The 12969-nt window shown below is 41.1% G+C and overlaps 1 protein-coding gene across 8 annotated transcripts in view; it reads right to left on the bottom strand.

Moving 5' to 3' along the window:
* Positions 1 to 3197: 3197 nt before the first annotated feature.
* The window catches only part of KLF12 (KLF transcription factor 12), a 255559-nt gene continuing 245787 nt past the window's right edge, over positions 3198 to 12969 (bottom strand). For all 8 annotated transcript variants that reach the window (XM_082063806.1, XM_082063805.1, XM_082063809.1 and 5 more), the window contains one exon: positions 3198 to 12480. In XM_082063806.1, coding sequence (XP_081919932.1) covers positions 12299 to 12480 — 182 coding nt within the window. In that variant the 3' untranslated portion in view covers positions 3198 to 12298. The remainder of the gene's footprint in view (positions 12481 to 12969) is intronic.

Genomic DNA, 12969 nt, shown 5'->3' with positions numbered 1-12969 from the left:
TCCACAGTCTCTCTGGGCAGCCTGTTCCAGTGCTCTGGCACCCTCAAAGAAGTTTCTCCTCATGTTTAGGTGGACCCTCCTGTGCTTCAGTCCGTGTCCATTGCCCCTCATGCTATTGTTGGGAACCACTGAAAAGAGCCTGGTCCCATCCTCCTGACACCCACCCTTGAGATATTTATAAGCATTGAAAAGATCTCCTCTCAGCCTTCTCTTTTCCAGGCTGAACAGACCCAGCTCTCTCAGTCTTTTCTCATAAGAAAGATGCTCTAGGCCCCTGATCATCTTTGTAGCTCTAATACATGATACATTTAATGAATATATTTAACTACACTCCTTTTCCAGACAGAGACAGCTGGACAGAGTCAGAAAACTCCTTTCCAGATCTGCGGGTTTCCTTTTTTTTTTTTCATTCAGTACCCAGTGATGGCTTCTAGCCTTCAGTGGTGCTACGTACACCACGCCACGTGTCACATTCATGATCCCGTTGATCACAGGAGAGTGAAATATAATAACTCCTTCAGACTGCATACCAGAGCCTCTTCATGGCATCGTATCAGTAAGAAACGCAGAGGGGAGCCCATAATAAATGTTACAAGGGGAAATACCTTTGACTGATAAGGAGCTGGGCAGATGACAAATCACAAAAGCCTCCAGTGAACCCCTCAGGAGCAGATAACCTTGAGACGTACCTGTATATAAAGATTAAACAGCAACCCAAGCTCAGCAGAGATTTATAGAGCTTTACAAGTGACTTGGTTTCACTGTTTGCTTTTGTAGTCATTTCTGGACTTTATTGTTAGTTTCTGTCTGTTAATATTCTGTGCGGATCCAAATATACAGGCATAGAGAAGTCACCCCAGAAAAAAAAGAAAAAAAAAAGAAAAAAAAATAATTTATTTGAAATATTTTACAAGGAGATTTTATAGAACAATATCCCTAGCGAATGAGAAAGACAATCAGGAAAGGGCACAGTACACCTGTGAGCAAGGCTGTGCAAAGATATAAATAAAAACAAGAAGGATAAAATATATTGACATGTTTGAGCTTACTGGCTAAATCTAGTTATTCATTCCTCTGTTAAGTGGCAGCCCTAGTTATTATGGGCTATATATTTTTGCTAAGACAAATATGCGAGGCAGTAAATGCCTTCGTTAGTATGCTTCAACAGGAAGGGTAGTGGCTACTGCTGCTATTCAAGGCCTCTCAGGGAAAATACCCATGGGTAAAAATACCCAACAAACGTGGCCAATTACAGGCTGGGTCAAAACCTTAATAAGGGAGATCACTCTGCCTAATGGCTAAAGCAAGAGAGTAGGGACCTGAAATGGTGAGGTACTATTCTGAACATCAGGGAACATTTTTTACTGTGAGGGTGACTGAGCCGTGGCACAGGTTGCCCAGAGAGGTTGTGGAGTCTCCATCCTTGGAGATATTGGAAAACAAACATCTGGACATGGTCCTGGACAACGGGCCCTAGGTGATCCTGCTTGAGAAGAAGAGTTAGAATAGATGACCTCCAGAGGTCCAGTCCAACTGCAACTGTTCTGTGATTATGTCATTTCTTGCTCAACTATTGAGTCACTCCAGCTTTGGTCAATTGCCTCTGGTTCTTTGTCTATTAAAAGGGTATAAATTTTCCTGATTTGCAAGGATTTGAGGGCTCATAAGGGACGTTTCCACAGTGTGCACCACAGGCATTACTGAAGAGATCGATTACGTCCAGGAGCAGTCTGAACCACAGGGCTTGCTCTTCTTTGGAAAAGACAAACACTCAGCGACCACCAAAATCTGGCTCCCCTAGCCTTGCCCTTTCAACTCCCAACCAAAACCTCACACCGTGGGGTCACGGTGCAGCACGCCGGAGCACAGCAAGCAGATCTTTCAGCCAAACCTCCCGTACAGCTGTGCTTCCCTATTACAGGCTGGTGAGGTGGAATTGCGTCGTAAACACAGGGGTGAAAGTCTGCCCTGCCAGAGTTCTCCAGGTTCAAGGACGATGCCAATGCGATTGTTCCTGCACGTAGAGAGGGCGCCGTGCTTATCTGACCCAGCAACTTGACATGCAAAGTTGAAGGTTGTGACGAGCGGCTGCTCCGTGTCACGCTCACAGAGAGGCAGATGTGCCCCGTAGCCTGTATGGAACACCACGGGCTGACTTTTCACTCCAAACGGACCGTTCAATAACAAAGGGGAAAAAAAAAAAAAGGTGGGGAGAGGGATTAGATGACAACTGAACTGTTGTTTGTGCAAGTGGAAGAAATAACTTTTCAGGAACAGGCCATGGGTCAGGGCAGTGGACAATGTGGGCGTTCGCTGGAGAAGTCAGACTAAACAGGCAGTGATGTGTTTTATACTTATGGCACTGTTGGGAGAAAAAAATCATATTAGACATACGCAGGACACTGAGGAAGAACAAACGGCTTATTGTGTGGAAAGCAAAAGTGCTTTGGAAGGGCCAGTAGGACTATCTTGAGTTTTAAATTCATCAGCAGTTTGAGAGATTCAAGATCTGACCTAGCACAGCTTTGGTTCAGACACCTCGGTTGATAAGGCTCAGAGGTCCCCAAATCAAATCACTTTGTTTACTTGTTTCTCTGCCTGTAACCACGTAACACTATGTTTTTTGTTAGATAAATGATCATATCAGTTAAGAGCAAGTGGATGGAAATGCAATGGAAAGGGAGAGAAACAGAGAGACATTTAAGGAGAAATGTCACTACTAGGGACAAAGTGCAGCTCCAAGTCTCTGGCTCAATATCCACCGTTGTCCTCTAGACCTACTCAAACATAAAGCTTGAGTAGGTCTCTGCAGAATGGTCAGACACAATGGAGAAGCCCACGGGCCTCAGAACGTCCCCAGGGACAACCACAAATGCCAACCCCCTTCAAACTGGTAGGAAGCTGATGTTTCCAGTGCACCGCCGCCTCCTCCAGCAGCTCTCGCTTTACGTCACAGCCCCTCTGGGACGCACAGGTACCTTATGCAGGCTATACATTAACCGTGCCAGCTTTCCCAGGGAAAGGCGAGAGAAAGCAGGCAGACACGTAATTCCATTTCAAAGTACTTCGGGAACTCAGATGATATAGTAACGCAAAATATTTTTATATCATCCCAGGACATTTCTGTTTGTACTGCCGAGCGCTATTTTATTTGTTCCAGCATTGCCACAGATGCACAAACACTGTGAAAGGAGAAAGAATGTCTAGTCTGTATGATGGCTTTTAAAAAATCAGAAAAGCGAGTAAAATCCATTTCTTAAGAAAACATTCCATTAAAAAAAATCACTATATGTTTATAGAAAAGATTTTTTTAACAAAGGTTTAATTTAAAAAAGTTAATAACTGGGTATTCCAGAAGGTTTGAGTCATCCACAGTAATAATTAGGGGTTTTGTTCCATACAAAATGCTTTATTTAACCTTCATGCCTCCATTCAGATAATTATACAAATGCATACATTTAAAGGTTTAAACTCTATTTCAATTCACAGCTCAATTCATAGGAAAGTTGAATACAGAAAAGCAATGCACCAACAAAATATGTCTGAGACACCATTAAAAACGATAACACTTGTTCATTTAAATCTTTGAGAATAGACTGGAATAATCATCCTCTGACAGAATTTCATTAGTGGACTCCCTTTACATTATCATAGGGCAAAAATCACCATTTTACAGTAAGAGGAAAAAAAGCTCTGAGTATATTTACAATACATACACTATACATAAATACAAGAACAACACTTACATAATATTAATAAACTTATAACATAGGTGTTGCCTAAGCACTACATAGTATATAAATGCAGAGGAAACTATTGGGAAATTAGATCTTCAGATGATTACTTGTATTTTTTTTGAAGAAAAGTAATTTTTGCATTTAAAAGCTTTTGAAAAGAAGGCAAAAGAAAGACTTAAGAAACTAATACGTTTGCTTGCTAGCACTGGTATTTTTATTCCTTTTAAGTGTAGGACCTCTATTGACACTATTATCTCTATGGGGTTACCGATAATGACCCTCCCTTTTGCATCTTATCTAGGAAAAAGATTGAGGTGCCATACATACTAATTCCATTGCTGTGAAGCTTCAATCCCAAATAAATCACTTTGTAAACTAAGGGATGTTTTTGTATTTTTACACAGGAGGATCAAATGAACACTCATGGGTACATACAACGATAACAACTTGATTAGAAGGAATGACTTGGGGCCAAATGCAACCCCATCCTTAGGATTTTGTTCAACCAATACCATAGGGGAATTTGCTTCATCCATAAGTGACTTGGCCAAGAACGGTATTTTTCATTGTTGTTTCTTCCTAAACACAGCTGAAAGAACTTTCCAATTTAATACTATTTTTGACCTCACATGTTGATAGCAGTGTCCAAGTCTCTCTTTCACTTGAGTGTATGAATGTGTGTGTCTCTGTGTGTGGGTTGAAGGTCTTAAGGCTGATGGTGCATGAAACTTCAGTAATTCGTTACTACCTCTGTGTATTTTCTATTGCAAGTGCAAATGGGAGATACAACTTTTTAGGGACAGACAGCGGGTCAAGAGAACACACTATGTGGGTGTTCAGCAGGGAACTTACACTATCAAGGAAGCGATGTATAGGATGATGAGGAAAGAAATAAACGGTGGGCTTTTCAAAATGAAAAATATAAGATGCATACATGGCATTTTTGGCATGGTGAAGACAAGGTGCCTTTTCCTACCAAAGAACTAACACATGTATGGCTGTCGTCAGCCAATCCTCCTGACACTGCAGGTTTCTAAAGGTGTCTCCATGTAGAACAAAGAACCAAACCCTCTTCACCAACCACAGCCCAGGTGCCAGGTAAGGAATGAATATTTCCTGTGTCCTTCTGACGACGCATTGCCTGGTGCCCTCCTAAAATCCCCAGCACGAGATGTGTTTTTTTAATGTGCTTAATATCTGGAGATTAAGCTCAGTATGACAGAGCGAGTACACGCATGTTCCGATGGGATTATTTCCACCAGTGGCTAATATTTAAAAATAAGATCTTATTAAAATAGCAGTCTTGCCACATGATTAACTGACATGCATAAACATCTAGTTTTTACATGCAAATCCATGTGCTTTTTTAAAAATTATTTTGCACCTGCACTTTCTTCTGTACATGAGCATCTTCACGCACACCCAACCCTGCCTCAGTGCATTAAATCCCAATGCCCATCCTCCCACTCCAGAAGCCGCCCACTGCTGACAGCAAAAGTCTTGGCAAAAGTGTGCAAGTTTTAAGAACCAAAACTCTGCCTGGATCAAGGACAGGTACACATTTAGAGGATGGAAAGCGATCTGCCATGGCAAAAGTACTAGGACAACCAGTTACATTTTGATCTCAAATACATTCGTTTTTTAGAAAAAGAAGAAGCATGAGGGATGGCATTACACTGCTATTTTAAGAATCCATTAGCAGCAGTTCATTTTTTTTTTTGTTTCAGAAACCTACCAGAATAAAGAAAAAATAATAACTGAGAAAACAAAAAAAGAGTGGAAGAGTCACAGCTGACCAGTTTCTTGTAATATCAATTAGTCTATTGATACAAATATTTAGGCCCCTCAAGATAAAATTATCCTTTCTCCATTTTAGGAATATCAACTTCTTGTTTGCTATTCAAATACTCTCTAGACTGACAGTCCCCAATTTTTCACTCATTTGTCCTCAAAAGAAAGAAAAGTAAGTGATATATTTTGTCCACTCCTGAAGTCAACCAGTTCTAAGATGATTTTAAATACTATGAGCATTACATGACAAATAGGAAGGAGACATAAGGTGAACTCTGAGTTTCCAGAGTTCGATGTAGAGGATTTTTTAAGAGAAACCTCATTCTACCATATACCTTAAAAAAGCTCCATTGGGCTTATTGCTGGTTTTGGGATTATTTCACTAGAGAATACCCTAGATACATCAGAACATCAGACATAAATTAGGAAGAAATGCCCTAAAACACTGTTTGACAATGAGCTCCATTCATACCTACTGAGAATCAATATGGATATGAGCAATTTGTAAACTAAGGTTCAATTTTTTCTTACAAGGATATGACAGATGTTATCTGAGAAAATAACTAAAACCTCTAACACAACATCTCAACATGTGAAAATACAAATGGCACTTTGTGTTTATTTCTGTGCTGCATTATTGTTCTCCGAGTAAAATTTCATTTTCACCTTACTGTTAACAGAATTCTGTAAGTTATTGCTGTGTAAAAGTATAGGAACATCCCATCAGTTCTAATTACAGGCACTTTCAGTTTCTGTTTCATCTTTTAAAAAAATTTTTAGGCTATCTTGCTGAAGTATGTGTGCATTTTACATGTCGCAACTGTCCTGCTACAATTGATTTTGCTGCCATGCTACTGCACCTAGAAGACTAAACTCCCCTGGAATCAGCAAAGAGCAGCTGCCTGTTTCAGCTCTGCAACCTTTATTAAAGATGCATCATGGTCAAGGTAATACAAGAAGAAATAAAACCAAATGAGAGTTTGCTGTTACTGTATCTGCACTTCACTGTAAAATGCCAGAAAGAAAAGAAAGAAGCAACCCACACAAAAACCCCCAAACCTTTCACATGGTTTTCATTTCGATTGTTTTTTTTTCCTTTATTCAGTCAAAGACATTCTGAGTGTTGACTTATTCGACACTGAAGGGCTCAGTATGACTTCGCTATATCACACGCCATCTGCGAAACAGGAAAGAAGTGGCCACTCCATTTTGCAGAGAAAACATGCTCTGACAAAACAGAACCATATTCTTCTTATGTTTTGTGTTTAAGCTTTGCAAGGCATTATCTTACCAGTTTTCCTGATGAAAGTACATTTTAAAAAAATGTACTTCATTCAACCTATGCACACCCCACGTAAACTTTTGAATTTGAAAGTACTTTTCCACTATTATGTATGTTACAGAATATTTAAACTGCTATTAGTAGAATATTTTCAAGGTATTTTGATTTACAAAGATGCAGTATCCTTATATTTTTTGTATTAAAACCTGATTTACTGCAGAAACCCATCAGAATTTAAGGCTCTCCAGTGTACCAGTGGGCGTGACTTCATAAGCACACATTACACAGCAACTGTTATGCTACAATACAACTGTGAAATTTTAACAATATCTTTAAATTTCTTCGTGCACTTCTCCAGTTATAAATCACAGGCAAAGGAATAATAACATGAGCTAGTTACTTAAGAAGGTAGTATTTTCTTTTACAGTGTTTATTTTCAATTCTTCCTTTTATTATTTTTTTTTAAGTAAACATGTTTATTACCTGCACATGGGTGGAGGAACATGGAAATACTGGGGTTTATATGCACGAGTGTAGGGATGACCATACGGGACCAGCGTGGATTTACCGAACAATCTCAAGACTTGTCTGCTGTGGAAGATGCAGTTTCACACACTGACCTTTCCAAACCAAAATTCAAAGTAAAAAATAAGCAGGATATTAATAGGGAAACTTACTCTGATTTAGAGGTACCCACCTTCAATAAAGGAGAAAGAGATTTGTTCCATTAAACAGCATTTATTATCAGAAGATAAATTTATAAATGGCAACTAGAATACATTTTCAATGTGGCCAATGGAAAATGAAACTTATGATCAGTGTTATTCCCATCATTAGAGGGGAGAAAGGTTGTCCAGCTATTTATCTATGCTCTGCACTGCGAGTTTACCCCAGACATCAACATCACTGATGTAATTTTCAACACTGTTAATTTTGTTATACATTACTTCAGCAAATGATCATATATACAGGTCAGTCTAAATCTATTTAATTAATTGTGTAAGCATGATAGAGAGTAAGGAATACTGCATCTTCATCCCCAAGTATAAACTGCTGTTGCAATGAGCCAATTTTACAGTGTTGAATAAAACAGGCGCTCAAAAAACGATGAAAATTTACAATTTAAAAAGTTCTGTATCAAAGCTGTTTGCTCTTTACGTTTTCCTATAACGCTGGCTACTGAGATTTCCTGACAAATCCATTGAATCCTTTTGAAAACACGAAATCTGACACCTTGTGGCATAGCTTGCTTTGTAAGCTGTAACGGGCACAGTGGATATTACCCATGCTTTACTCACACTTAGAAGCATAATATCTCTGTCTTTCTGAAAGAATGGGATGCTGAACATTTGCCTGTCCCAATTGCTCAGTTAAGATGGACCTACTGTGTTGTGCCAAGAATGAGATCTGATATTTCTGCATGCCACATATGACCTTTGCCACAGTTAGGAAATGTCACAGATCTGCGGTGGGACACCAGGATTTTTGAGGAAACCACCCTGGAGCAATTGCTCTTGGTCTCTGCATAAGCACAAAAGTTTGGTGGGTCTGAAACGCAGCCACTGAGGGAAGGACACCCTGAGAATCTGCGGGGCATCAGCTCCAAATCCAAATACCCCCCTCACACACAGTAACTTCTCTTAAAATACTTCTGAAGGGGAAAACAAACCAGAAAACAACCTCACAGAGCATTTTGGGTCAAAGCCTGCAAATGCTGGTGCAAAAAGGAGCGTGACCAGCAGGTCGAGGGAGGTGATTCTGCCCCTCTACTCCACTCTTGTGAGATTCCACATGGAGCTCTTTTTCCAGCTCTGGAGCCCCCAACAGACGAGTGACATGGACCTGTTGGGAGTGAATCCAGAGGAGGCCACAAAGATGATCAGAGGGCTGGAACACCTCTCCTGTGAAGACAGGCTGAGAGAGTTGGGATTGTCAGCCTGGAGAAGGCTCCAGGAAGACCTTTTAGCAGCCATCCAGTACCTAGAGTGGACCTACAAGACAGCTGGAGTGGGACTTTTGACAAGGGCATGTAGTGATAAGACAAGGCGTAATGGCTTTAAACTGAAAGAGTGTAGATTTAGATTAGATACAAGGAAGAAATTCTTCACAGTGAGGGTGCTGAGGCACTGGAACAGGCTGCCCAGAGAAGTTGTGGATGCCCCATCCCTGGAAGTGTTCAAGGCCAGGCTGGATGGGGCTTTGAGCAACCTGGTCTAGTGGAAGGTGTCCCTGCCCAGGGGATTGGAACTAGGTGAACTTTAAAGTCCTTTTCAACCCAAACCATTCTACGATTCTATGAATAAGAAACTCGCCAAGAACCACACTGGGTAGCTTGAAAACCAGTGGCGGACTGCTGCTAGAGGTGTAAGTTGTCCAGAGGTAACAGCATCACAAAAAAGCCCTTGTATGGATGCTGGAAAGGCTGAGGATATACTTCCTGTGAAATAAGAAAATTTAGTGTACACCCCTTTACCTTTTGGTTTCATTCTGCTATCACTGCCAGTGCCCCTTGGCGTGAGCGTTGCTTTGATTCTATGTCACTTTGGGGTTTCTTGAATAAAAGCAGGCCCTCTTTCTGTTGCAGTGTTTCCTACACATCAAGTAGTGGGCAACCAGCTGAAAGACAAGGGATTCACACAGACCAGCCTCCCCAGGGTCTCTGATACACATGCCCCTCCTTGGGGCAGTTCATAGCTGAATGCTGAAATTTAAGGTTTCTCAGTTTCTCTCAGAGGAGTTTTTTCTCTCTTCACTGACTACAGGGGAAGCCTAAAGAGGACGCTGGTCTCTCCCAGTTATACCCTGCCTTTGTGAATAACATCAGAGATGATCTCTCTCACTGCTCCTCTTGTGTGCTAACAGAATGACCGTGTGAGTTTCTGGTCAAACAAGCTTAACTTTCTGTGGGAGAAAATCATCAGAGTCTGAAAGGAATTCTGTATGACATCGGTTCTTCAACTAAATTACTGCTATTCATGTAATTAGTCGGTAAAATGTTCTTGGGCAGGAAAATAGTTTTATCAATTGACTTCTACCTGACCTGACTTCTTTCCCTAAACGCTGAGAACAACAGATCCATTTAAGGGGATGATATTGAAGTACAGAAAAGACAGACATGGGATGTAATCCCTGACCGACAACCAGTTTTTTAAACCAAGAGCAGCGACGCTGCTGGGAAAGGCCCAGTTCTGCTGCCCTGTGGTGCCTCACAGCCTGTCCCGAAGCCCTGATCCATCATAGCCTCTTCACGAACACTCGGTGCCTCTGCTTCATGCCTGATTTGGAGCTGGGTACCAAAACGTTCCTGAATTTGGTGGAAGTTGATTACCGACACGGTCAATGCGAATTGATAGAGGCAATTTTCCCACAATGGCTGCAAATGATTAATCTTGGGTTTCTCTGCAGAGGGAAGCCTGAGCTTTACCGGTATTGAAGTTCTTCTTTCAGAGAGCTGATAAGATATTTGGTACTGCGGAATATTAAGAATGTCTTTAAAGACAATCAAAGTCTAGGGCCTGGAATGCTGTTATAAAGTGTTATCCCAGTCACACTAATCCTCAATTAACTGTAATTGCTTTCAGTATCTGTACGGGTAGTCTGTGCTGTTTTTTCTTAAAGATTACCTACATTTCAGAATCCCCCAACATTACTATGGTTACTTCAGGAATCAGAGATTAATTCAGACTGGTCAAACATTTAAAAATGAACAAGTGGTATCACAAGTTTAATATGTGCGATTCCTGGAACCAAATACTCATAATTAAATGCATTGCAAAAGACCTTTATGTATACATCTTTCATCTCTAAGCTATAAAAATCTCAACACTTAAAAAATCTTGCCAAGCCTCCTCTTTGTCAAATTTAGCTGAATAGGCAGATCCTGTAAGGAAAGAAAACAGAAAAATGCTATTCCATTTGCATGAACAACTGACGACTAAAAGTTTCTCTCTTTCTTACGTAATTCAATTAATACAAATTGGCTCACAATTACAGGGCTGTATGGGAATGATCAAGAATTTCCTTTTATTTAATATGAAAAGGCTTGGATCGAAAATCCCAGCAGAGACAGCCACTGGTACCCATATAAAGGGCCATTTATACGATACTAGACAGCTGGCAAAATCTTGTTATTCCCTAACTCCCAGGGAGAAACCTAATGTCTTGCAGAGCACCGCCACAGAAACATTTCTCTTTCCAACTTACGGTTCGCCCACTGAGTCCTCAACGATCAGTTCTGTCCTTTATCTTTCTTGCTTTCCAGACACAAGTATTATGTTGAAGGAAATGAAAGTACTTAATTGTGCTACCTAGCAGGTCAGTGAAACCATCAGAAAGATTAACTTAAATGATCTTACGTGCCTACCTCTGCATACCCCTCCTGACTGTTGGCGTGGGGTAAACTATTGTCTTGAGAGCCAATTTACTCATTATTGCTTTTTCTCTGCAAGAGATACAGCCGTTTCTTCTCTGTTTCGTTTTGTTGGTACATTGAATTCCATTTCACGAATGGCTACACCATTAACCATGGTACCAGTGATTTTAAGATGTTTCCTTTTGTTCAAATCATCGTTGTGGGGAAGAGAATACCTACATGAAAGAAAACTGTATGTTGAGAATAGGGTAGTAGTTTTTAGATGAGCTCTTTCTATATAAATCAGAAAATGGTCCTAAATAAGCCCATGGTAAAATACAGATACTTAATATTGTACTTTCAGCAGAAATGCTGCTGCCCCTTGTTTATTTTACAGACTTCAACAACAACAATAAAAGAAAAGAAAGGAAGGAAAAAAAAAAGAGATAAAAGGTTAAATGGCTGGTGTCCTCTAGGGCATAATGGCAAATTGTGGTACAATATTAAAATGCCACTATTGTTATTGCAAAAGTCTGCTCAAGCAACCCTTCAGCTCTGACAGCGGGACCTCTCCAGCAGAATCTTCTTGCCTACTCACACGCAGCTTGTCTGTAGCACAGCTCGGGCACAACGCTGACACCGGCCAGATGGTATTCAAAACAAGGGGAAAAGACAGGATAATAAAGGTTTAGTGGTCTTGCTCTCATCATCATCATCATCATCATCGGTTTGTGGTATCTAATCCTCCAATCAGCAGTGATTTTTCAGGAACAAAATGTTCGACAGCTGAGAAAACATACAAGCTATAAACATTTTTTGTCAAAGGATGCAGCATGTAAAATAATGCCCATTCCTGTAGCATTTCGGCTGCTATTTCCCAGGTGATTGTGGTGACACTTTCAGGGGGTAGCCATGCTGAGGGGCAGACAGGGTTAACTTCAGATGGCGAGGAGAAGAGTGGCACTTCTTTCCTGCTTTTTTTTTTCTTTAAATTCCTGTTATTTTTTGTTACGGACATCAGGGAAAGCCCTGCCTGTTAACACTGTAGAGGGGGTGGGGGGGACTCAGCCCTGCTGAATCCACTCCGGGTAGTTAAGAGACCCAGCTCTTAAACTCGGCTGGAACAGGTAGCGTTTCTCAAACCAGCATGTGCCTGCGGCGGTGGAGCGCCAAGTGATCTGAGCGGGAGAAGCTGCGGTCACAGTCTGCACACTTGAACGGCTTCACTCCCGTGTGCTTGCGGTAATGCCTTGTCAGTTCGTCGGAGCGAGCAAACTTCCAGGTGCAGCCTTCCCAGGTACATTTGTACGGTTTTTCTCCTGGGGGAGACAAAAGAAAGAGGGGAGGGGGGAAGGAGGAAAAACAGGTGGTGATTTTCCCCTTGCTGCTCTTAATCCCCACAACCCCCCCCACCCCGCACGCTTCCCATCAACACCCACCGCCCAGGGGTTGCTTTAGGCCAAATTACACAATTACGAGGTACCGAATCTGCTGAATATAAGGAAAAGGCCTTGAGATTTATCATTCCTGTGGCATTCACATGACTAAGAAAATCAACAGGATTAAGGCAACAATATAGATCCTACCTCGCAGGGGTGATGCGGGGATTAACATCAGGACAAAGGGCTGTGTAATTATTCCCATGATTACCATATGAGTTTGCTACCCTCATCTCGTCAGGCTACACTTTCTCCCAAAATGGCCAGATTACCCAATATTTATCACAGGCTGCCACAGACGTTCAATAATTTTTATGAAGTTTATGAAGGTTTCTTATTATTTGTGTAAACAACACTGCAGGACATTTC

This window comes from Streptopelia decaocto, assembly GCF_964273445.1.
Source record: "Streptopelia decaocto genome assembly, chromosome: 1".
Classification (NCBI taxonomy): Eukaryota; Metazoa; Chordata; class Aves; order Columbiformes; family Columbidae; genus Streptopelia; species Streptopelia decaocto.
Note: the sequence above shows the minus strand (reverse complement) of the source record. Positions and strands in the feature narration are given on the sequence as shown.